Source organism: Salvelinus sp. IW2-2015, linkage group LG14, assembly GCF_002910315.2.
Source record: "Salvelinus sp. IW2-2015 linkage group LG14, ASM291031v2, whole genome shotgun sequence".
Taxonomy (NCBI): domain Eukaryota; kingdom Metazoa; phylum Chordata; class Actinopteri; order Salmoniformes; family Salmonidae; genus Salvelinus; species Salvelinus sp. IW2-2015.
Window position 1 is genome coordinate 26,384,802 of NC_036854.1, and position 24,749 is coordinate 26,409,550.

At 44.4% G+C, this 24,749-nt stretch overlaps 2 protein-coding genes across 2 annotated transcripts; one reads left to right on the forward strand and one right to left on the reverse strand.

Moving 5' to 3' along the window:
- The first annotated feature begins 1,919 nt into the window (after positions 1-1,919).
- On the forward strand, positions 1,920-15,963 carry LOC111973475 (importin-4-like). The gene is given in 30 exon segments (XM_024000848.2): positions 1,920-2,700; positions 2,984-3,070; positions 3,224-3,303; positions 3,447-3,488; positions 3,690-3,819; positions 4,017-4,136; positions 4,138-4,197; positions 4,305-4,370; positions 4,995-5,096; positions 5,201-5,284; positions 5,579-5,734; positions 6,058-6,111; positions 6,323-6,432; positions 6,663-6,901; positions 7,156-7,269; positions 7,504-7,617; positions 7,865-7,988; positions 8,149-8,260; positions 8,513-8,631; positions 8,830-8,907; positions 10,094-10,151; positions 10,281-10,386; positions 12,993-13,186; positions 13,624-13,674; positions 13,777-13,902; positions 14,165-14,391; positions 14,574-14,706; positions 15,024-15,128; positions 15,237-15,306; positions 15,416-15,963. Coding segments are annotated over 30 exon segments (3,258 nt in total). The 5' UTR covers positions 1,920-2,634; the 3' UTR covers positions 15,547-15,963.
- Positions 15,964-16,189: 226 nt separating this feature from the next.
- On the reverse strand, positions 16,190-21,025 carry LOC139028675 (uncharacterized). Its single transcript, XM_070446601.1, has 3 exons — positions 20,539-21,025; positions 19,657-19,889; positions 16,190-18,852 (listed from the first exon to the last, which is right to left on the reverse strand). The coding sequence occupies exons 1-3, from the start codon at positions 20,748-20,750 to the stop codon at positions 18,770-18,772; spliced, it is 528 nt and encodes a 175-aa protein (XP_070302702.1). The 5' UTR covers positions 20,751-21,025; the 3' UTR covers positions 16,190-18,769.
- Between the last annotated feature and the right edge of the window lie 3,724 nt (positions 21,026-24,749).

Consider the following 24,749-nt stretch of genomic DNA (forward strand, 5'->3'; position numbering starts at 1 on the left):
TAGGTGTGGGGTGTGTGTTTGGGTGATGGGTGTGGTGGGAGGCTTTTTTGGGGGGGGGGGCAGGCAAGTGATTAGAAGATGTAGCTAAAGTAGTATCCTAAAGGTTTTTTTAAATTCTAATTGCATTTAGTATATAAATCATTGGGCTATTTTATTAGAATTTTCTAAAAAATGTCAAAAGAAGAGAAAAAAAAGTGAATTCCTCACCTTGTGCTTACAAAAACATTTGTACCAGTGAAAACAACCGCTTGGAACAGGAAAATCAGTCAGTTGTCTGACTAATCGATTTCTTTAGTGTCCGTGTGAGACGAGGTACTACCCATTTTGTGACCTTTAAAAGGTGCGAATTGTCACCTCATACTACTATGCATGTCAATTGAGACATGCTCAACTACAACAACGTTTTTACAACTTSAAAACGTGTAGAATTAGACATGCACTCATGCAAGAATATTCTACTGTAGTTTGTTCACTAACAATATTGATCATGTTTGCCCTCCGCCCCAAAACAGGCGCTGTACACTTGTGATGTTGATGTGTATTTCAATGTGGTATGGAACACGGTTTGGGTCTTTGCGTGTCAAAAAAGATACACGTCAAATAACACTATTTGACACGTTAAATAAGCTTATCATTTGACAAATAACAGTTTAATTGTAGAATGTTGTGTTGGACTGCAACTTCTGGGGTAGCTAGCTAGCTTTAGCTTGGTACCTAGCTAACACCAATACAACCAGCCTGAAAATAATGACCAGTAGCAACTGCAGTCATTTTCATTATTCTTAGCAATGATTTAGGAATCCTTGTGAGTAAGTCTTAGCTAAGTAGTCACTTGTTGTTCGCCTATTGACATTAAACTTCAGTTCATGAAAAGAAATAGCTAGCCAGCTACTAAACCCTGATGCMCAAAGCTAACGTTATAAGCAGCCAGCTAGCTTCATCTGGCTAGTGAGGCTCGACCGGACCGGGTTATGTGTTGTGAAGCTAGCCACAATAAGGATTAGGCACAATGGTGGRATTTGCGGTTTGCCTTCAAAATAAAAGTACCAATTTGAACGTGATGCAGAAGATAACCAATGGTGGAATCATGCCATATTTAGACTAGATAATGTTAAACAAGGTTGGAATGTGAAGCAATGAAATGGGGTATCAGTCTACTCGGTGACASCCACAGAACACAACTGTATAGAGTTTACGCAAATATTAGTGTTGTAGCTCTTATTGCGGGACTGTGACTGTGTGAAATCACCTCCCCAGTCAGCCTATTGTGTGTATTGACATTCATATTGCACTGTAGAGCTTTACCTAAGGATTTGAGGATCAATAAAATGGGGTATCAGTCTACTCAATACCCAATAAATATTTTCCCAACGTCCTCCTCAGAGTTATCAGACTCCGAAACATCCACACAGTATTGTTTTTACCCTGGAATAGTGTTTAATACACATAGGTTGACAATAAATGTGRCTCAATTCACAGTTTTTTCAGTCCCACAATAAGAGCTACGACAGTAATGTTCTCTGGGTGTCACTGAGTAGACTGATACCCCATGTCATTGATATACAATCCATAGGTAAGGCTGTACAGTGAAATAAGTATGACCCCAATGCAATTCTAACGTTTAATAAATCTAGTGTGATTTCAAAATATTTTTTTWAATTAACAAATTGTTTTTTGTTGATTTTATATAACATTCCAACCTCGTTTAGCATGATCTGTTCAATTATGGCATAATTCTACTATTTGTRTTAATTTGCATCACTGTCAATGACATACTTTTATTTTGGAGGCTAACCGCAAAGTCTACTATTGTGGCTAATCCTTATTGTGGCTAGCTTCACATAGATGGGACTGACCATTAATCAAATAAGAACTGTCTTATAAATTAKGGTTATTTTAGATGACACCTAGCTATATAGTTAGCTAGCTAACTATAGCTACTGAAACAGATTGTTGTTTTTGCTATGTTTTTGGGGATGAACATTGTTTGCATCCATGAGCTAGCTAGCTCTTTTTAWGACTGTAGGTGCTCGATTCAACTTTAGCATACGTATCGAYGAATCGTTGTGACATATTAAATACGAGTGATAGTGTAATCAATGTGTAATAACTACGTAAAAAAAGTCCAGGTCCTGGGTGGTCAACAAGCTTATTTGACACGTCAAATAGTGTTATGACACGTCAAATAGTGTTATTTGACACATCAAATAGTGTTATTTGACTTGTATATTTTTTTTGACACGCAAAGACCCCAAACGGCTTTCCATAATGTGGCCCTTTAACGACGCTGTTCACGTGGAACGCTCGCTGGGTTGGTTCTGTCCCGCGTGGCAAATTGATAGAACGAACCAGACTGGGACTCGAAACCCAACCGTCGCCTATTTGGGTTCCTATAAATCGACGGAGAAGATTTATCCATAAATATGTATGATACGCTAGCTAGCAAAGTTGCTAACTAGCTAGAGATAATTTGTTGACATATGAGTCGAGTTAGCGAACTGTCTATACTTGACCATTCAGAGCGCTCTCCCAGTTTATCCCTGTCAAAGGGTCATATTTTAGCGTGACAGTTTGCGCATAATTTTGAATAATAACATAAAATCTCAGAAGCACTGAGATTTGGGAAGAGCCAAGATGTCTGGGGAACTAGAGCAGATTCTCTTACAGCTCACGCAGCCTGACAATGCGATTATTCAGCAGGTAAGGACTCCTGATTTAGCCTGTGAAATTGGGATTGACACTTACCCTGGCATGCTTTGATAACAAGCACCAACGGGCTATCTAACTGTTAACGTTAGTTATCAAAATGGACAGCTATTAGAAAGCCAAATTATGTCACGAACGAGTGTGGCTAACACACAATTATTTTCCTACACGGTCCGTCACTTTATAAACTTGACAGTTCACGAACGTTTTAGCTGCCTGGCTAGCTTACTTTATTTCAGTCAGTATTTGCCATATCCAACATATTTTTCTCCTACAGGCCACCGCCCAGCTGAAGCTGGCTTTTAAAGACCCAGCCATCATCCCAGCGTTGTGTGCTGTCATGACTGGGTCCCAGGACTCGCAGGTATGGAGGTTACACATTAGTTACACTAACACCTATCATCGGTGTGAAGATGCCATATATGTTGAACCCAGGGCCTTGCATGAGTTGTTMTTTTTGTGCGGCTTATCACTGGCTCTCATCAGTGAATTAATTGTTGCTCCCCCCTCTCATCAGATCCGCCAGTCAGCTGCAGTAATGTTGCGGATGAGAGTGAAGAAGCACTGGAAGAAGATTAGCCCTGATCACAGAGAGAGGTTGGCTGCCCTTTGTTGTCCAATTCCCCGCAATCAGTCATTTTCAAGTCCTCTGTATTGGACTGTTGAATGAATTCCGACTGAGCTTTATTTGTTTTACATTTCTATTGTATTTGAGATGTTTTTGTTTTTTTGCTTCATAGTTTGAAAGCAGTGGTCCTGCAAGCCTTCCAGCAGGAGACAGAGTAAGCATATTTTATCCTTTACATAAAATCACACAGTCACACATTTTGTTTTGAGGTGGAAAACACGATTTATTAGAATATCAATGGATTATCAAACAGATAGCTATAACCTATATCGGACCATAACCACTAACTCATCCATACAAACCGATGAAACTTGTTACATCTGAACTTGACAATAACTCCTGTCTCTGTTTCCAGACACACAGTGCGCCACTCCCTCTCGCAGCTCAGCGCAGTGATGGTCAAACACGAGACCCCAGACCGCTGGCCTGCTCTATTCACACTCCTCAACCAGTCGACCAAGAGCAACAACCCAATGGACAGACAGGTATCAGCCTCTTTAGGTRGAACTTAAACACTGCAACATTTTTGTTGTAATTCATGGGATATAAAAGGATGACTTCAGTTGGCTTGTTCTGACAACGTGAACAGCGAGAGGTTGTGCTTTATGTGGATTTGACCAGCGCTCTTGATGGTTGCTCACTGATTGGTCAGAATATGCATCGATCAAAATGTCTCCCTCAGGTGGGTCTACTCTTGCTCAGCAAAGTGGTGGAGTCCAATCCGGAGCCCTTCAAGCCCCACTATCGCCAACTGCTGCAGCTGTTTGGCACCGTGCTGCAAGACCTGGACAACCCCACAGCCATTGTACTTACGCATCCTCACCCTCACCTCTATGACTGCCTACACTGGCACAGAAGAGATGGTGAGGCCACAATCTTATCTATTTGATGTCCTTTTGGAGTGAACAGAGGTTTTAGTCTACCAGTTTCGTCCGTCACTGTGTTGAAATTAAATGTCTTGTGTCTTTCAAACCTAATGCGCTCCCTCATCCCAACACTGATCATTGCTCTCAGAAACCTCATCAAGGCAGACCAGGTAGGGGATATGTCAATATGTCACCCCCAGTAGCACCACTGGTGACTGCACCAGTCTTCAGGATGGGACTGTTGAAAAACACTATTGTCCCTTGATTGGAGTTATTCCATGTGTTGATCAGGCCAGTGAGGCCATGGAGGTGTTATTGGACTGTTTCTATGTGTTGACCAGGATCAGGCCAGTGAGGTGTTATTGGACTTGTCTATGTGTTGACCAGGATCAGGCCAGTGAGGTGTTATTGGACTGTTTCTATGTGTTGACCAGGATCAGGCCAGTGAGGCCAGTAGGTGTTATTGGACTGTTTCTATGTGTGACCAGGATCAGGCCAGTGAGGCCAGTGAGTGTTATTGGACTGTTTCTATGTGTTACCAGGATCAAGCCAGTGAGGCCATGGAGTGTTTATTGGACTGTTTCTATGTGTTGACCAGGATCAGGCCAGTGAGGTGTTATTGGACTGTTTCATGTGTTGACCAGGATCAGGCCAGTGAGGCCATGGAGGTGTTATTGGACTGTTTCTATGTGTTGACCAGGATCAGGCCAGTGAGGTGTTATTGGACTGTTTCTATGTGTTAACCAGGATCAGGCCAGTGAGGTGTTATTGGACTGTTTCTATGTGTTAACCAGGATCAGGCCAGTGAGGCCATGGAGGTGTTCGATGAGCTGATGGAGAGTGAAGTGTCCATCATGGTCCCACACATTGCTGAAATTGTCCACTTCTGCTTGGAGGTGAGAGCAAGGAGCTTCTAAAAATATTTCTACTGACTTTTTGCTTACATGCCATTGTAGGAAAAGTGATGGTTTGTCTTGTTGACAATGGTATGTGTTCTCAGGTCAGTGCAGACACCACTCTGACTGACTCCCTGCGTGTGAAGGCTCTGTCCTGCATTGCTTTTCTCATTCGTCTCAAGAGCAAGGTAAAGTCACCAGTTATAAAATGGATGCCCTGGCCTACATTCACCCTCCAGTGAGCCCTCTTGTCCTTAAACTGAGGTATATGTCAATAGTCTCTCTCAAGTGGCGTCATCCCTTGTCTCCTTTCCCCATCTCACTAAATAAATGGACAGGTGAACGCAAATTTCCTAGCCTGTGTTTTCAGAGAAGGGAAGTTGACTTTAAACCATAGAGATGAGCCTTTCTCTTTTTGTCAGTTAAAATATGTGGAGCTTATCCAGTGATGTATGCTGGGCTGTTCTCTCTCTCCCCTTCAGACAGTGTTAAAGCAGAAGCTGCTCAATCCCATCCTGCAGACGGTGTTCCCCGTGCTTAGTGCAGCGCCACCACCTGGGGAGGAGGACCCTGAGGACGAGGAGAACAGCAACGAGGACGACACAGACAACGAGAGTCCCAAACACTTTGCTGCTCAGGTCAACTTCCCTTCTCTGTTGTTGGATTGTATATATAATGCACAGAAAATGTATATATAATGCACAGAAAAGGTATATATAATGCACAGAAAATGTATATATAATGCACAGAAAATATATATATAATGAACAGAAAATGTATATATAATGCACAGAAAATATATATATAATGCACAGAAAATGTATATATAATGCACAGAAAATATATAATGCACAGAAAATATATAATGCACAGAAAACAGGTGACGTTGTTTTGGAGAGCAACACATTTTGAGCATGGAATTTTAATGCCTGTTTGAAATAGAATGTATTTTTGTTTGCAGGTTATTGACACCATGGCTCTTCACATGCCCCCTGAGAAACTATTCCACCAACTGGTTAGTGAACACACTCACTTGCTTCATAAATCATTTGCCTGCCAATCAGTCAATTCATGTTATTATCATCTCTGACATAGCGGTAGGATTGTAGCAGCAGTATTTTTTTAAACTAATTTGCGGTCTTGTACTGAGGTACACCAATTTCCATGCATAGAAGTACATATGTGTTTAGTAAGTATGTATGTCTGACCAATGGTGTGTCCATCAGATGCCGCTGACTCAAGCGTGTCTGGCCAGTGAGAACCCCTATGAGAGGAAAGCTGGCCTGATGTGTCTGGCAGTGCTGGCCGAGGGCTGTGCCGACCACATACGGACCAAGTGAGTCCCCTGTGCAATGCTGTTTCTGGTGTCTATTCAGTGGCTCCCTGTCCAAAAAAACACTTTCTTAAATGTTTTAAAGGTTTACGTTTGACAACGTCCTTCAGTGTGTAATGTAGCTATAAACTATAGTCATGGGTTTTAGATTTGTATTTTTCCTGCTAATCCCACTGTCTGTCTGTCTGTCTGTCTGTCTGGTCTGGTCTGGTCTGGTCTGGTCTGTCTGTCAGGATGCTCTCGTCCATGTTGCAGACTGTGTGCCAGAGTCTGTCAGACAGTAACCAAGTGGTCCGCAGCGCCGGCCTCTTTGCCCTGGGACAGTTTTCTGAGCACCTGCAGCCCGAGGTCAGTAAGTACTGTGCTGAGCTGATGCCACTGTTGCTGGGCTACATGTCTGCTCTGAACCAGGCCAAGATCGGACACGTCACCAAGGCCTTCTACGCCCTGGAGAACTTCCTGGAAAATCTGGGTGAGGATCCTCCCGTTCACCTTATCCTGATCCATAACCATCTCTCTTGCTATTATTTGATTCTGTTCTGTTCTATACTCAGATAATAAAATGCTAAACTGTAGCAAGGTAAACAAATATTCAGTCAATGACTCTCTTGTTTTTTTAGTCTCGTCCCCAGACTACTTTCAATGTACAAATAAGATGAGGTTGAATTTGTCATCATCTCTGTTCTGTGCTGATATTTTCACTAACAGTGTTCCATCCCCTATCAGGTTCAGAGATTGAGCCCTACCTGCCCACCCTGATGGAGACAATGTTGTCTGCCCTCAGCAACGCAGAGAACCTGAAGCTCAAAGAGCTGGCTGTCAGTGCTATAGGAGCTATAGGTAACACCCAGCAAAAGGAATTTCAATAGAGAATGTTTCATCTGAATAATCTGAATAATGTGTCTTCCTTCATCCACACTGGTCTGAAAGCTAAAAGGTAGTCCCAGTTGCTTTACAAACTGTTTTCAGATCAGTGCAGATGGAGAGGACAGAAGTAGAGGAAGCCACTTGAGACTGTTGAGATGCAAGTGGCGCGTACGTCACTAAATGTATTAACTCCTCTCTTCCTTTCAGCCAATGCAGCCAAAGAGAAGCTAGTTCCTTACTTCCTGCCTGTCATTGAGAGTCTGAAGGGCTTCCTCACTGACACCAGGGATGAGATGAGGTCTCTGCAGACACAGGCTCTGGGTARGTTAACTATCTCTAAGGCTTAGTCAGTTTGATGTGGTCTTTCAGCAGACACTTTTAGTCAATACGACTAACAGCTTAGACATGACAGTATGTGGCCCCGGTAGGTTTCTAACTTAAAACTCTTATATTTCATAGCACTATTCTCCAACTAACTGAGCTATCGGAACCCGTCTTGTGTAATAAAGATGAATGAACTATGAGTCACCTGTGAATGGGGATTGATGGGTATACATTGTCCTTTCAGATACTCTGTCAGTGCTGGCCCGCACCATAGGTAAGGAGGTGTTCAGCCCCCTGGCTGCAGAGTGTGTTCAGCTGGGACTCAATCTCACCAACGCCATCGACGACCCCGACCTGCGCCGCTGCACGTACGTAGTTAACGGGTGTTTGTGTGCCAGATACTCCCACTCTCTAGTAGAAGTCCTGCCAACCTTCTTGGGGTGGGCTTTCAGAGTGCATGGCTGTTTTGTGACTTGTTGATTAGTTTGTATATCGCCCAACTCTCTGTCTTTCTCTCTGTGTGTGCAGGTACAGCCTGTTTTCGGCCGTGTCCACAGTGAGTCCAGACTGTCTGAACCCACACCTCACTGCCATCACCACCATCATGCTTCTGTCTCTCAAGTCCACAGAGGGAGTCACGGTCAGTCAATGGGCTTTATGGCTCCAAACCCTTCCTATTCACACCACTCAGGACTTGGCGCTGTATTCCATGTCAACTCAGCCAATTCAGGACGTGACATGAAATGCATGAATGAAAAGTCCACATAGATACGTAATGACATTTTCAATGGACTGAATTGAAATGGAGTCCTTCCTGGTATCATGATATGCACATCCATAATGTCTGAAAGAAGTTATCCTCTGATGAACTCTTTCTTTTCTCCATGATCAGGCTCACCTTGAGGAAGACAAGACGTTTGTCCTGCTGGATGACGATGATGATGACGAGKCTCAGGGAGACACCATTTTGGATGAGGAGGGGACGGATACCGTGGACCCAGACATCGCCGGGTACATGTCTGAGATGTTGMTGATGATCTTGTGATGTTTGATGTTCATACACGTTGCAAAGGCTCCTTAAAGCAGCCTTCAAGGCAGCTCTCATAAAAGGTGTCAATGGTAACCATGTTGTTTTTCCTGGCACTGAGCTAGGCAGAGGGACTTCTCCATCCCCCATCCTAACCTCTGTGCTCTCACTCCATTCCTCAGGTTCAGTGTAGAGAACGCCTACATTGATGAGAAGGAGGACACCTGTGACGCCCTGGGAGAGATTGCCTTCAACACCGGGTAAAGACTCGAGCATAGAGATCTTTGGTGGTGGTTGTCACAGACCATTAAGGCTCTATATTCATTCAGGACTGCATGGTATCAGCAGCCAGCCACTACTCTGGTTCCACTGTTCATTAGTCAGTGCATGAGCAATTTGACATCTGGCATCGTTGGTCTCCATTCCTCTCTGTGCCGGGAGTCCTGGTATATAATCGTTTCACTTCCCAGCAACTGAAATGTGTGTTCTGTTGAATAAAATAAAAAAGGTTATATATTCAGTCCTATGCTGTATATACACTATATATACAGAAGTATGTGGACACCCCTTCAACTTAGTGGATTTGACTATTTCAGCCAMACCTGTTGCTAACAGGTGTATAAAATCTAGTACACAGCCATGAAATCTCCATAGACAAACATTGGCAGTAGAATGGCTTACTGAAGAGCTCAGTGACTTTCAACGTGACACCATCATAGGATACCACATTTCCAACAAGTCAGTGTGTCAAATTTCTGCCCTGCTAGAGCTGCCATGTTAACTGTAAGTGCTGTTATTGTGAAGTGGAAATGTCTAGAAGAAACAACGGGACGGRACCGCTGAAGCGCACAACTCGTAAAAAATAATCTGTCCTCAGTTGCAATATTCACTACCGAGTTCCAAACTGCCTCTGGAAGCAACGTCAGCACAAAAACTGTTCGTCAGGAGCTTCATGAAATTGGTTCTGGCAGTCCGACGGACAAATCTGGGTTTGGCGGATGCCAGGAGAATGCCACCTGCCCCAATGCATAGTGCCAACTGTAAAGTTTGGTGGAGGAGGAATAATGGTTTGGGACTGTTTTCATGGTTCGGGCTAGGCCCCTTAGTTCCAGTGAAGGGACATCTTAACGCTACAGCATACAATGACATTCTAGACAATTCTGTGCTTCCAACTTTGTGGCAACAGTTTGGGAAAGGCCCTTTTCTGTTTCAGCATGACAATGCCCCCGTGCACAAAGCGAGGTCCATACAGAAATGGTTTGTCGAGGTCGGTGTGGAAGAACTTGGCTGGCCTGCACCTGACCTGTTCGATGAGTGGGTGTCCACATACTTTTGGTCATGTCGTGTATTTCCCATCATATTCATTGTCAGCACCTTGAGCACCAGGACAGCGTCAAGTCCATTAGTAGTTACTGATGTCCTTTTCTTTCCTGTTCACCCCTTCAGTGCTGCCTTCCAGCCCTTCCTGGAGTCCAGCTTTCAGCAGGTCTATGAGCTGCGTGATGTAAGCACTGTAGCACTGCTCATCCACCCCCTCCCTCTGTGTAATGAGCCATGAAGGGCATTCAGTCAGTGTGTGTGTGGGTTAGCATTTGTTTCTCTGACCATGCATTCTGTGTCCCCCTCCCCTCAGTTTCCCCACGAGGATGTGCGCAGGGCTGCCTTCGTGGCCATGGGCCAGTTCTGCCGAGCTCAGCACAAAGTGTGGCAGGAGAATCCCACTGAGGCCGACCACCAGGGTATCTCTCTCTTGCTCGCGCTCTTTCTCAGCGCACATCACATACAGTACCAGTCAAACATTTGGACACACCTACTCATTCAAGGGTTTTTCTTTACTTTTACTATTTTCTACATTGTAGAATAATAGTGAAAACATCAAAACTATTAAATAACACACATGGAATGATGTAGTAACCAAAAAAGTGTTAAACAATTCAAAATATATTTTAGATTCTTCTAAGTAGCCACCCTTGTTGCCAGCTTTGCACACTCTTGGCATTCTCTCAACCAGCGTCATGCATTTCAATTAACAGCTGTGCCTTGTTAAAAGTTCATTTGTGGCATTTCTTTCCTTCTAAATGTGTTTGAGCCAATCAGTTGTGTTGTGACAAGGTAGGGGTCGTATACAGAAGATAACCCTATTTGGTAGAAGACCAAGTCCATATTGTGGCAAGAACAGCTCAAATGGGGCGGCAGATAGCCTGGTGGTTAGAGCGTTGGGCCAGTAACCGAAAGGTTGCTAGATCAAATGCCCAAGCTGACATGGTAGAAATTTGTCGTTCTGGCCCTAAACAAGGCAGTTAACCCACTGTTCCTAGGTTGTCATTGTAAATAAAAATTTGTTCTTAACTGTCTTGCCTAGTTAAATAAAATAAAAAAGCAAAGAGAAACGACAGTACATCATTACTTTAAGCTATGAAGGTCAGTCAACCCGGAAAATTTCAAGAACTGAAAGTTTCTTCAAGTGCAGTCGCAAAAACAATCAAGCGCTATGATGAAACTGGTTCTCATGAGGACCGCCACAGGAAAGGAAGACCAAGAGTTACCTCTGCTGCAGAGGATACGTTCGTTAGTTACCAGCCTCAGAAATTGCAGCCCAAATAAATGCTTCACAGAGTTCAAGTAACAGACACATCTCAACATCAACTGTTCAGAGGAGACTGCGTGAATCAGGACTTCATGGTCGAATTGCTACAAAGAAACCACAACTAAAGGACAACAATAAAATAAAAAAAACTGACTTGCTTGGGCCAAGAAACACAAGCAATGGACATTAGACGGATGGAAATCTGTCCTTTGGTCTGATTTGGTCTGATTCCAAATTTGAAGTTTTTTTTATTTTTTTATTTATTTAAATTTTTTATTTTTTTACCCCCTTTTCTCCCCAATTTTCGTGGTATCCAATCGCTAGTAAATACTATCTTGTCTCATCGCTACAACTCCCGTACGGGCTCGGGAGAGACGAAGGTCGAAAGCCATGCGTCCTCCGAAGCACAACCCAACCAAGCCGCACTGCTTCTTAACACAGCGCGCCTCCAACCCGGAAGCCAGCCGCACCAATGTGTCGGAGGAAACACCGTGCACCCGGCCCCCTTGGTTAGCGCGCACTGCGCCCGGCCCGCCACAGGAGTCGCTGGAGCGCGATGAGACAAGGATATCCCTACCGGCCAAACCCTCCCTAACCCGGACGACGCTAGGCCAATTGTGCGTCGCCCCACGGACCCCCCGGTCGCGGCCGGCTGTGACAGAGCCTGGGCGCGAACCCAGAGACTCTGGTGGCACAGCTAGTGCTGCGATGCAGTGCCCTAGACCACTGCGCCACCCGGGAGGCCCTAAATTTGAAGTTTTGGGTTCCAACCGCCTTGTCTTTGAGACGCAGAGTAGGTGAACGGATGATCTCCGCATGTGTAGTTCCCACCGTGAAGCATGGAGGTGTGATGGTATGGGGGTGCTTTGCTGGTGACACTGTCAGTGATTTATTAAGAATTCGAGGCACACTTAACCAGCATGACTACCACAGCATTCTGCAGCGATACGCCATCCCATCTGGTTTGCGCTTAGTGGGACTATTATTTGTTTTTCAAGAGGACAATGACCCAACACACCTCCAGGCTGTGTAAGGGCTATTTGACCAATAAAGAGAGTGATGGAGTGCTGCATTAGATGACCTGGCCTCCAGAATCACCCAAACTCAACCCAATTGAGATGGTTTGGGATGAGTTGGACCGAGTGAAGGGAAAGCGCTCGGCATATGTGGGAACTCCTTCAAGACTGTTGGTAAAAGCATTCCAGGTGAAGCTGGTTGAGAGAATGCCAAGAGAGTGCAAAGCTGTCAAGGCGACAAACTTTTTTTTTACTACATGATTCCATATGTGTTATTTCATAGTTTTGATGTCTTTGCTATTATTGTACAATGTAGAAAATAGTAAAAATGAAGAAAAACCCTTGAATGATTAGGTGTGTCCAAACTTTTGATTGATACTGTGTATGTTTATCTATACCTCGCTTGCTCTTTCTCTTCTCTTATATCTCTATACCTCTCTCTTTATACCTCTCTGCTAAACACGTGTATGTGACCAATAAAATTACCTCTCTCTATACCTCTCTCGCTCTATACCTCTCTATACCTCTCTCTTTATACCTCTCTCTCTCACTCTCTATACCTCTCTTTATACCTCTCTCTCTCTCTCTCTCTCTCTCTCTATACCTCTCTTTATACCTCTCTCTCTCTCTCTTTATACCTCTCTTTAAACCTCTCTCTCTCTCTTTATACCTCTCTCTATACCTCTCTATCTATACCTCTCTGAAACAAAAAATGGAGTTGTGCTTCTCTTCCTCTGTCCAGCCCTGCAGAAGCTGCTGGGGGTGGTGCTGCCAAGCTTCCTGGAGGCGGTCCATAGTGAGCGTGAGCGCCAAGTGGTGATGGGCGTGCTGGAAGCCATGAACGCTGTGCTGAAGGCCTGCCAGGGGGAGGCGCTGCAGAGCCCCGGGCGCCTGCAGGAGATCAGCCAGGCCATCCGAGACGTGCTCAAGAAGAGGGTGAGCCCAGACCAACCAAGCTGGGCCTGAGCGCACTTCAGACTGGGTTTCCCAGATTAATTAATTTAGAATATGAAATCAGGATATGTGTTTGTATTTATTAAGGATCCCCATTCGTTCCTACCAAGGCTGCAGCTACTCTTCCTGGTGTCCAGCTAAATGAAGGCAGTTATATACAATTAAAATAACATTACATTTCACAATAGATTTCACAACACATTGTGTTCCCTCAGGCCACTAGTCTCCTACCACATATCTACAACACAGAATCCATGTGTGTGTATGAAATTGTGCATGTGTATGTGTGTCTCTTCACAGTCCCTGCTGTTCCATAAGGTGTATTTTTATCTGTTTTTGTTCCAGTGGACTATAGTGCGTTAGCCTAAAATGTCTACTAGTAAAATAGGAAAACATTCTGATAAGCCGTCTCTCTACAGACTGTCTGTCAGGACGGAGGAGGAGATGAGGCAGATGATGACGAGCAGCAGGTGAGACTTCCTCTCTTTTATCACTCTGTCCATCACCGGCAGGATTGGCTGTACTTTCAGGTGTATGATATGAACGTGGTGCGTATGATATGAACGTTCTAGGCGGAGTATGATGCCATGCTGCAGGAGTTTGCCGGCGAGGGGATCCCCCTGCTAGCCTCTGCCGTCCCAGCGGAGACCTTCCAGCCTTATCTCAACGAGCTGCTGCCGCTCATCATGAACAAGGCTGTGAGTAACACAACCATCACTACACCTTTTCTCCCTTAACACAAGTCATTTACTCCAGTTGACAAGCCATCAATATAGAGATAAATAGACCTAATTCCTAGTTCATTTTTGGTTGAAATTCTACAATTTCCACAACTAGTTTTATTTTGAGTTTGCAAAAAATGTCACCTTAAGCACAGAAAGGATAAACCTTTTAGTTAGAGGTGTAGTTAGATGTAGTTATATGTATTGAATGAGTGGATTTATTCCTCTTCCTCTGTAGAAGTTGTCGTACACAGTGGCTGACCGTTCGTTCTCCGTGGGTACGCTCGGAGAGATCCTGCAATCCCTCGTCAACGTGTCTGGGGGCAGGGCCTGTGCCGGCAAACTGTCCAATCAGCTGCTGCCTGTCCTGGTGGCTGGGGTGAGAGACAGCGACAGTGAGGTTCGCAACAACAGCGTGTTCGCACTGGGAGCACTGGCCCAGGCTGCTGGACCCCTCGTCGCACAGTATCCCTCAATAATAATGAAAGTGTGTGTGTGTGTGTTCAGGATTGATCACTGATAACCGTGTTATGGTTCTGATAGCTAGACACATTGACCAGCCCCGACCATATTATTAGATTCTATTACTATGTTACTGACCTGTCCCAGAAGACCATGGTCTTTTCCTCAACTCCTGTCCCTCCCAGAGACTACCCCATGATGCTGTCCCTTTTCTCCAACCTGCTGTCTAAAGAACAGGACAGGAGGGTGATTGACAACCTGTGTGCTGCCCTCTGCAGGATGATCATGAGCAACATGGAAGGTGTCCCTCTGGAACAGGTACTGTCTATGCACGTTCATTCATGGGATGTAATACCGGGCTACTGCCTACCTTGAGGTTTGTGCATGACTCAAAGATTTGTGTAGAAGTTTGAGTGGCTCCGATGTTAGGATTTGTACCCTCTTGAGAATATCTGCGACCTGTGTCTGTAGCCTTGTCTCCAGTTCTTTAATGTCCCAAATGCTGTACATTAGATTTACAATGTAAGAGTTTGCCACAGGCTTTTTGACATACAGACACATGAGTTGATGAACTGATTGTCCTCAGTGATGCTCACTTAGCTAACTCTGTCTGTCTGTCCATCCGCCTGTCCTAGGTGTTCCCTGCCCTCCTGGCTCGCCTCCCTCTGAAGGAGGACATGGAGGAGAATAAGACTGTGTACAGCTGCTTGGCCATGCTCTACTCTCAGAACCCTGCACTGGTACGCTGATCGTTAGTGGTGTTCTTACATCATGTTGACTAATCTGATTGTGTTGTTACATACCCATCTGTTTGTATATTAGTACTGATATTTATGTTGTCTCCTCAGGTCCTGAGTCAAATTAAGCCAATAGTATCTGCTTCCAGCCACGTCCTGGGAACCAAGGATCTTGACACAGGCGAGAGCTTTAAATCCTGACAGGTTTCTTCACCTTGTGTAGAAATGTTGTCTTATGTGGATAACAACGTTCTAACAATGTAATAACAACGTAGGTCTTTGTCTTCCAGAAACCCAGAACACCCTGGTCATGCTGCTCCAAGACGTCGCTCAGCGTCACTCCCAGGAATTCGAGGTCGCCATGAAGTCACTTCCTGCTGAGCAGAAGATGAAGCTGACAGGGGCCGTTAGCCAATCCTAGCACACCACGTCAACCAGCTATTCCATGCCAGTCAAAGCCAGCGAAATGTAGGATTTGTGTTACTACAGATGACAAGTGGGACAGTAGTTGGAACACATTAAAATTGGGTAAACCTTAAAACTCCTGCACTTGAACCATTCTACTATTAGGATTCTATCATTATTCAGAGGTTCTGTTCCTAGTTCTCACTTTTTAATTGATATTATCTGTGCTTTTTAGAAGTTATTTAATTTTTTGTGTTACTAGTATGTTTTTGTTTGTTTATTTTTAGTCTGATACTGGTTTAACCTTGTTGTAACTGAGAACCTCCATCTATTTGCTGCTGTCCCCCTTTTACCACACATTTGATCAACTGGCTTGACTAGTATTGAGTGTGAAGCAATGAACTGAACTCATGATAAATGCCCTTTTCTCAGACTTGTTAGTGTCACGCACTGTTCTCTGCCTTTCCCCTCACGTGTTGTCAAACCCCTTTTTCTCCCTCGGTACCATTGTTTCTCTCTCCACTGTCCCTCATTCAGAGAGCTCCCCATCATGCTTAGTAAGGTGGTTTTGTGAATCGGGCCAATCTGCCACAATGCACTCGTGACCTCCAGTGTGGAGATTCCAGTTCTTCCTTTGTGCCCAAATGACAGGATTATAATGGCAATTTTTGTTATATTTTATTTACATCGGACACAATTGGCATCATATGCTTGCTGATAGATAAACACTCAACACACTTGCCTAATAGCTTCTGCTGGGTTCAGCGATCAAATCTACTAAAATGTCTTCCCGTTTTTTAAAATTATTTCATTCTGTCAACAGCTTTCAGCCCACAATCAGTAACTACTAGTTACATCACCTACACAAATCCATCTTATATGTGTATACAGTGCCTTGCAAAAGTATTCATCCCCCATGGCGTTTTTCCTATTTTTTTGCATTACAACCTGTAATTTAAATATATTTTTATTTGGATTTCGTGTAATGAACATACACAAAATAGTCCAAATTGTTGAAGTAAAAAATAAATAAAAAAATAACTTGTTTCCAAAAATTCCCAAAAATGTAAAACTGAAAAGTGATGCGTGCATATGTATTCACCCCCTTTGCTATGAAGCCGCTAAATAAGATCTGGTGCAACCAATTACCTTCAAAAGTCACATAATTAGTTAGATTGCACACAGGTGGACTTTATTTAAGTGTCACATGATCTGTCACATGATCTCAGTATATATACACCTGTTCTGAAAGGCCCCAGGGTCTGCAACACCACTAAGCAAGGGGCACCACCAAGCAGGCAGCACTATGAAGACCAAGGAGCTCTCCAAACAGGTCAGGGACAGAGTTGTGGAGAAACACAGATCAGGGTTGGGGTATAAAAGAATATCCGAAACTTAGAAGATCCCACGAAGAACCATTAAATCCATTATTAAAAAATGGAAAGAATATGGCACCACAACACATCTGCCAAGAGAGGGCCGCCCACCAAAACTCACAGACCAGGCGAAGAGAGCATTAATCAGAGAGGCAACAAAGAGACCAAAGATAACCCTTTAGGGCGCTGCAAAGCTCCACAGCTGAGATTGGAGTATCTGTCCATAGGACCACTTTAAGCCGTACACTCCACAGAGCTGGGCTTTACGGAAGAGTGTCCAGAAAAAAATAAGCAGACATGTTTTGTGTTCGCCAAAAGGCATGTGGGAGACTCCCCAAACATATGGAAGAAGGTACTCTGGTCAGATGAGACTAAAATTGAGCTTTTTGGCCGTCAAGGAAAACACTAAGTCTGGCGCAAACCCAACACATCATCACGCCGAGAACACCATCCCCACAGTGAAGCGTGGTGGCAGCATCATGCTGTGGGGATGCGTTTCATCGGCAGGGACTGGGAAACTGGTCAGAATTGAAGGAATGGTGGCTGGCGCTAAATACAGGGAAATTCTTGAGGGAAACCTGTTTGTCTTCCAGAGATTTGAGACTGAGACAGAGGTTCACCTTCCAGCAGGACAATGTCCCTAACCATACTGCTAAAGCAACACTTGAGTGGTTTAAGGGGAAACATTTGAAATGTCTTGGAATGGCCTAGTCAAAGCCCATACCTCAATCCAATTGAGAATCTGTGGTATGACTTAAAGATTGCTGTACACCAGCGGAACCCATCCAACTTGAAGGAGCCGGAGCAGTTTTGCCTTGAAGAATTGGCAAAAATCCCAGTGGCTTGATGTGCCAAGCTTATAGAGACACCCCAAGAGACTTGCAGCTGTAATTTCTGCAAAAGGTGGCTCTACAAAGTATTGACTTGGGGGGGATAATTATGCACGCTCAAGTCCTCTGTTTGTTTCACAATAAAAAATCATTAGCATTTTGAAATTGGTAGGCATGTTGTTTAAATCAAATGATACAAACCCCCCCAAAATCTATTTTAATTCCAGGTTGTAAGGCAACAAAATAGGAAAAATGCCAAGGGGGTGAATACTTTCGCAAGCCACTGTATAATAAGCAATAGCTAGACAAACCAAGTCTATAGAGATGCCAAATATTACATAGCAAACAAAGTTCATGAAATAATATTACAACAAATACTTGGAAAGAAATATATATATAAGGCAGGATTTAGATCAGGGATGTGCATCTGGCGGACCACATGCGGCCCCCCCCCCCCTTTTGAAGGCCCTCGGCTCAATTTCCTCAGTTGGGATCTCCACTTACTTTTGTGAGTTTAAATAGTAGAATAAGCAAGGTGCAATTTTGAAATGTAGTTGTGCGTCTGCAGTTTTCCCTCATATGTCAGACACTAATAGTCAATCAATTAGCCCATGTCAGCTAAAAATTTTAAGATTGGTAAATTAATCTAGCGGCCGGCTATCTAAACTTGTTATCATGGTCGAATTACTGTCTGGGGGGCCCCCATTTGATTTTGTTAGTCAGTCTCACTCAGATATCATATTAAAAACTGCAAACATTTCTCTCCAATTGTAGAATTGCAGCAAACTTGCTTTAAGCAGCAACATTTTCAGGGGTTCAGTTGTGGCCCCCACCCCAATCAAAGTTATCCATCCCTGATTTAGATATAGAACATGGTATAACAGCAAAGGCATAGATAGCTTTACAGGTCGACTTTGCTTTTGTCATTTTTGCTTAAATGTTTTTACGATTCAAAGCCCTAGTGGCTGATCCATGTTTAATTGCACTGATCATTAAGTTATAGCTTTTTCTGCCGATGATCCTGAGTGTTCCCTCACACCTCTCGAATCTCCTGTTTGGGCTGTGACTCGATGTCCAAGGCCATGGTCATCTCTACTGGCTGGAAGCCATTCTCCTCTGAAAAAGGCACAAAAGACTTCAATGCAGGGATGCCAATAGATCAAAATGTTTCTATGAGCAGAATGAGTGTCAGCTTGACGAATTTGCTTTGCCATCTCGGGAATGTGGTACTAGGGTTAAGTATGAGGTCATATAAAATTGGAAACCACAGTCGATGATGTAAAGTCTATGCTAAGTGGGCCAAGTACCACACATGCCCACTGACCGAACACCATTCTGAAGCTGTGTAGACCAGAGGGGCAGGGGCAAAGTGTGAGATATCTGGGTGGATTATTAATGATGCAATGGCATGCAGCATGATCTCATCTTGGATTCCTGTCACTGCCGCCTGGTGCATGGCTAAATCCACAGCACCTTGAGAACTCGGCAGCTGAACATTTGTCAGGTCCGTGACCAGGGCAAGAGGATGGGTGGCATTGGCTTTGATAAATTGAGACATTCATATTGAGAACACAGGTGGTGCCTTCAGTTTGCCAATAAAGTCTAGGCCTATGCTAGCCTGGTTGTCAGTCTGCTTATCTAACATTCCACTATGTCATGTGCTAAATACAGAGTACAAGGAGTGGAATGTAGCTAAAAAGACTGACAACCAGGCTAGGCCTATGCCTGGTCCCAAACCAAATCCTTACCTCATGCCCTATTCCGTCAGTGTTTACACATCGGAAGGAACTGGATCGGTGTAAAGCAATAAGGCAAAAGCTCCATGAGGACTACATAGAACATCACAATTTTGCTCACACCTATCCAACTGTATTGCTGTTGACAAGATATAGTGTGGAGAATGACGTGTGTGTCCCAGACCTGTCTGTGTGTGACTCTTCCAGGGCAGGATATCCACTCCGGTCCGACAGAAGGAGCGGTCTGTGTGGGACTCGGTGCTGTAGAGTACCTCCTGGGTCTTCTTGTCTCCGGGGATCTGGGCCTTGACCCGTACCTCCAAGATGGTGATTTCCTTCTCCTTCAGTTTGCCTGACTTGCTCTTCACCTGCGTCCGCTTGGTGTCCACCCACACCACCCGCTCCTTCACTGCGGATCTGAGCACACAATTCACAATTCAGACCAGAACCTGGCTTCCCCCTAACCGATCAACATCGACACACATCTGATACAAACTATGTAGAGGGAAGGGAAACATCCATCATCATGTCAACATACTCCATGTACAGCATGTTGTGTATTATGTGGCAGCAAATGTCCTGCAACACTTGGGAGTACATACTGATCATCTCACTGGTCATGTAGACAACAACACACACACTCAAACCTGCCACTGGTTATGTAAACAACAACACACACTCAGACCTGCCACTGGTCATGTAAACAACAACACACACACTCAGACCTGCCACTGGTCATGTAAACAACAACACACACTCAAACCTGCCACTGGTCATGTAAACAACAACACACACACACACTTCAACACCTGCACTGGTCATGTAAACAACAACACACACTCAAACCTGCCACTGGTCATGTAGACAAACAACACACACACTCAAACCTGCCACTGGTCATGTAAACAAACAAACACACACCTCCAGACCTGCCACTGGTCATGTAAACAACAACCACACACTCAAACCTGCCACTGGTCATGTAGATAACAACACACACACTCAAACCTGCCACTGGTCATGTAGATAACAACACACACACTCAACCTGCCACTGGCGGACTCACTCTTCGATGCCCAGATCTGCCAGGGTGGTGTCCAGGAACGGGAAAGGCTGGTCAGTACTGATGACCTCAATGGGCAAAGGGACACTCATGGGCACGCGCCATTCCAGCTCGGTGCGTACCATGTTCCCCAGGATAGGGGAGTCTGTTAGGCTGTGTTCTCCCTTGGTCTGTGTCTCCTGGGGCTCCGAGGTGTGGTTCATCTCTTCTGCCATGTCAGTGTCTTTGGCCCTGACTGAAAAAACAGACCACTATCTAAAATGGGACTACTCCTTTACCGTCTTCTCTTATTGTGATTTGTCTTTCTCTGATTTACTTCTCAGTATCTATCCAGTAGACAGTTGTCGTCTTCCGTTACTTCTACAGTTGCTTTGGTCAGAAGAATAGAAAGGCTTGTCTGTGATACTAAGTCAAGTGATGGTTCAGAATGACAGCAGGTCCTTTTCCCTCCTCTCTGAGCGAGTGGTAGAGACTGAAGGAGGGTGTGGTGGTGTATGCAGGCTGTTCTCTCCCTACTGAGGATTTAAACGGTCGGGTGAATGTGTGTAATGTGACAGTCAGATGTGAGGTTTATTAGTCTGTCAGGGGCTGCTGATGGACTGACATGTTGTTTTTATTGCCAGGGGATTATCCTCCGTCTTTGTATTCATGCTGTTCTTCGTTGTGTGTGTTGTGTGTGTGTGTGTTGTGTGTGTGTGTGGTGTGGTGTGTTGTGTGTGTGTGTGTGTGTGTGTGTGTGTGTGTGTGTGTGTGTGTGTGTGTGTGTGTGTGGTGTGTGTGTGTGTGTGTTGTGTTGTGTGTGTGTGTGTGGTGTGCGCGCGCTATCAATTCAGGGGTCTACCTTTGTGAATCATAGCACTGCCAATGTATTCACGGTTAGTGTTTGAAGGTAAATGGCTTTTATGTCAAAACTTGCAACAAAATACAAAGTCTGCACTGTTCAGAATGGTTTCTCAGGTGAGTGAACACCTGGTGATCCTATTTACACGTCAAATTGATGGGCCAACGGGCAAACCTGTTCTGTAGGGTCGAAAGGGCACATTACCACAAATTTCATTTTACAATTCATTTTTGGCAGATTTATGCTTATCAATAATTAAACATAGCTTTTTTGTGATATATGCAGTGAGTGACCTTTTTTGCTGACCTCTTGTAAATATTTGGACTGTAACTGATTGTTTGCCTCCCCTCTCCGCTTCTCTCTGGCAGTGTGACAGGTGTGTATGAGCCGTGATCGATTTACGGAACATTGGCAGTGTGTGTCACATTTGTAAGCGTAAAGAAAAAACCTGTTTGCCCAATAACCCTTACAAGTCTCTCCTGTGTGCAGGAATGTGTGGCACGTGTGGTTGCATGCCTGTGTGTTGTGTGCATGTTCCATGACTGTGTGTGTTGTGTGCATGTTCCATAACTGTGTGTGTTGTGTGCATGTTCATGACTGTGTGTTGTGTGCATTTCATAACTGTGTGTGTTGTGTGCATGTTCCATGACTGTGTGTGTTGTGTGCATGTTCCATGCCTGTGTGTTGTGTGCATGTTCCATGACTTGTGTGTGTTGTGTGCATGTTCCATGACTGTGTGTGTTGTGTGCATGTTCCATGCCTGTGTGTTTGTGTGCATGTTCCATGACTGTGTGTGTTGTGTGCATGTTCCATGACTGTGTGTGTTGTGTGCATGTTCCATAACTTGTGTGTGTTGTGTGCATGTTCCATGCCTGTGTGTTGTGTGCATGTTCCATGACTGGTGTGTTGTGTTGCATGTTCCATACTGTGTGTGTTGTGTGCATGTTCCTGACTGTGTGTGTTGTGTGCATGTTCCATGACTGTGTGTGTTGTGTGCATGTTCCATGACTGTGTGTGTTGTGTGCATGTTCCATGACTGTGTGTGTTGTGTGCATGTTCCATGACTGTGTGTGTTTGTGGCATGTTCATGACTGTGTGGTTGTGTGCATGTCCATGACTGTGTGTTTGTGCATGTTCCATAACTGTGTGTTGTGGCATGTTCCATGACTGTGTGTGTGTGTGCATGTTCCATGACTGTGTGTGTTGTGTGCATGTTCCATAACTGTCTGTGTTGTGTGCATGTTCCATAACTGTGTGTGTTGTGTGATGTTCCATGACTGTGTGTGTTGTGTGCATGTTCATAACTGTCTGTGTTGTTGTGTGCATGTTCCATAACTGTGTGTGTTGTGTGCATGTTCATGACTGTGTGTGTTGTGTGCATGTTCCATAACTGTGTGTGTTGTGTGCATGTTCCATGACTGTGTGTGTTGTGTGCATTTCCATGACTGTGATGTTTGTTGTGTGCATGTTCCATAACTGTCATGTGTTGTGTGCATGTTCCATAACTGTGTGTGTTGTGTGCATGTTCCATAACTGTGTGTGGTCACTCCCCAGGGAAGGGGGAGTTCCTTTTCCACTAACACACATGCTGACTGGCCCATGCGACATACCAGAGTTTCACAACAAATTCTATCACCTAGATACCACACCAACAACCCAATATAAACTCTATATGGATGTACGATTATTTTCCAATGCAAAGACATTTTAGCGATCATTTTGTGATGCGTTCAGTCCCCTCTGTGAAATGACAATAGCAGAGGGTTGTTGATTTTCACGTTGTGTACTGGTCAGTGGTCACACATTGCACAGTGACATCAGAGAGGAAGAGGTGAAGTCAGTATGATCTTTGGTGACCTCCACCTTTTGGCCTTAGCAGGATGTGGAAAGTAAATTGAAAATGGCCTAAAAAGGCTAGTAAAATAGACCAATTATTCTCTTGGCTAATGGATTTACACTGGTAATGTCAGCTCTCTGCTAGTTCAGTGCTAGGTTAGAACATGAAATAAGTCTTCTCTTTCCGGGCACTCGGTTACACTTCCATTTTGTCCCCTGGGCTGGTCTGCATTCAGCAGAGAAACAGGCTGTCCCCATCACTCAGCATGAACCACAGCAGTGACCTCTGCCTCGTTTGCTTTTGTTTATTGCAGCCCGCCGCTACATTTGTGCTGTGTGATACAGGCTGCACAGTCCCCTCTCCTTCTGCCCACAAGTTGAATTGTATTGAGTAATTAAGCCATGAGTTCAGATGTGATTTTTCTGCCAGCCAGACACAATGACGTCAAGGGGAGATAGGAGCGGGACGAGGTCATAGTCCAGAATAGATCTCTGCTGTTAAATTGCTGAGACTAGCTACTCGTCCTCAACTGCCCCCTACTGTCCCCTTGCAGACTATTCCTAAATTGTAAAGCAAACTAGCTGGTATCTAATTCAATTTATTGACCAGAAATATAAAGGGATTGTTCAGCCCCAAAATCAAAGTTAGTCAGATGTTCATGTTTTCATAGCTCAGATGTGGATGAGTCCACGTTCAACAATACAATTTCTTCAGTAGATCCCAACCAGGCAAATCAGTTAAGAACAAATTCTTATTTTCAATGATGGCCTAGGAACAGTGGGTTAATTGCCTTGTTCAGGGGCAGAACGACAGATTTTGTACCTTGTCAGCTCGGGGATTCGATCTTGCAACTTTTCGGTTACTAGTCCAACGCTCTAACCACTAGGCTACGCTGCTGCCCCATTTGCAGCCATTGCAGACCTTTGGCATTCTAGTTGTCAATTTGTTGAGGTAATCTGAAGAGATTTAACCCCATGCTTCCTGAAGCACCTCCCACAAGTTGGATTGGCTTGATGGGTACTTCTTACGTACCATACGGTCAAGCTGCTCCTACAACAGCTCAATAGGGTTGAGATCCGGTGACTGTGCTGGCCACTCCATTATAGACAGAATACCAGCTGACTGCTTCTTCCCTAAATAGTTATTGCATAGTTTGGAGCTGTGCTTTGGGTCATTGTCCTATTGGAGGAGGAAATTGGCTCAAATTAAGAGCCGTCCACAGGGTATGGCATGGCGTTGCAAAATCGAGTAATATCCTTACTTCTTCAAGATCCCTTTTACCCTGTACAAATCTTTCACTTTACCACCACCAAAGCACCCCCAGACCATCACATTGCCTCCACCATGCTTGACAGATGGCGTCAAGCACTCCTCCAGCATCTTTTCATTTTTTCTGCGTCTCACAAATGTTCTTCTTTGTGATCCGAACACCTCAAACTTAGATTTGTCTGTCCATAACACTTTTGCTCATCTTAATTTAAAATTTTTTATTGTCCAGTCTAATCTTGTCTTTGCAACACTGCCTAGAAGGCCAGC

Bases quoted from the DNA above. Each gene is read 5' to 3' on its own strand.
- LOC139028675 (XM_070446601.1), bottom strand. From the start codon at position 20,750: ATGGCAGAAGAGATGAACCACACCTCGGAGCCCCAGGAGACACAGACC. The intron at 19,890-20,538 runs GTGAGTCCGCCA...TTGTGTGCTCAG, and splicing joins GCAGATCTGGGCATCGAAGA to ATCCGCAGTGAAGGAGCGGG. The intron at 18,853-19,656 runs GTCTGGGACACA...TGCCTTTTTCAG, and splicing joins GAAGAGTCACACACAGACAG to AGGAGAATGGCTTCCAGCCA.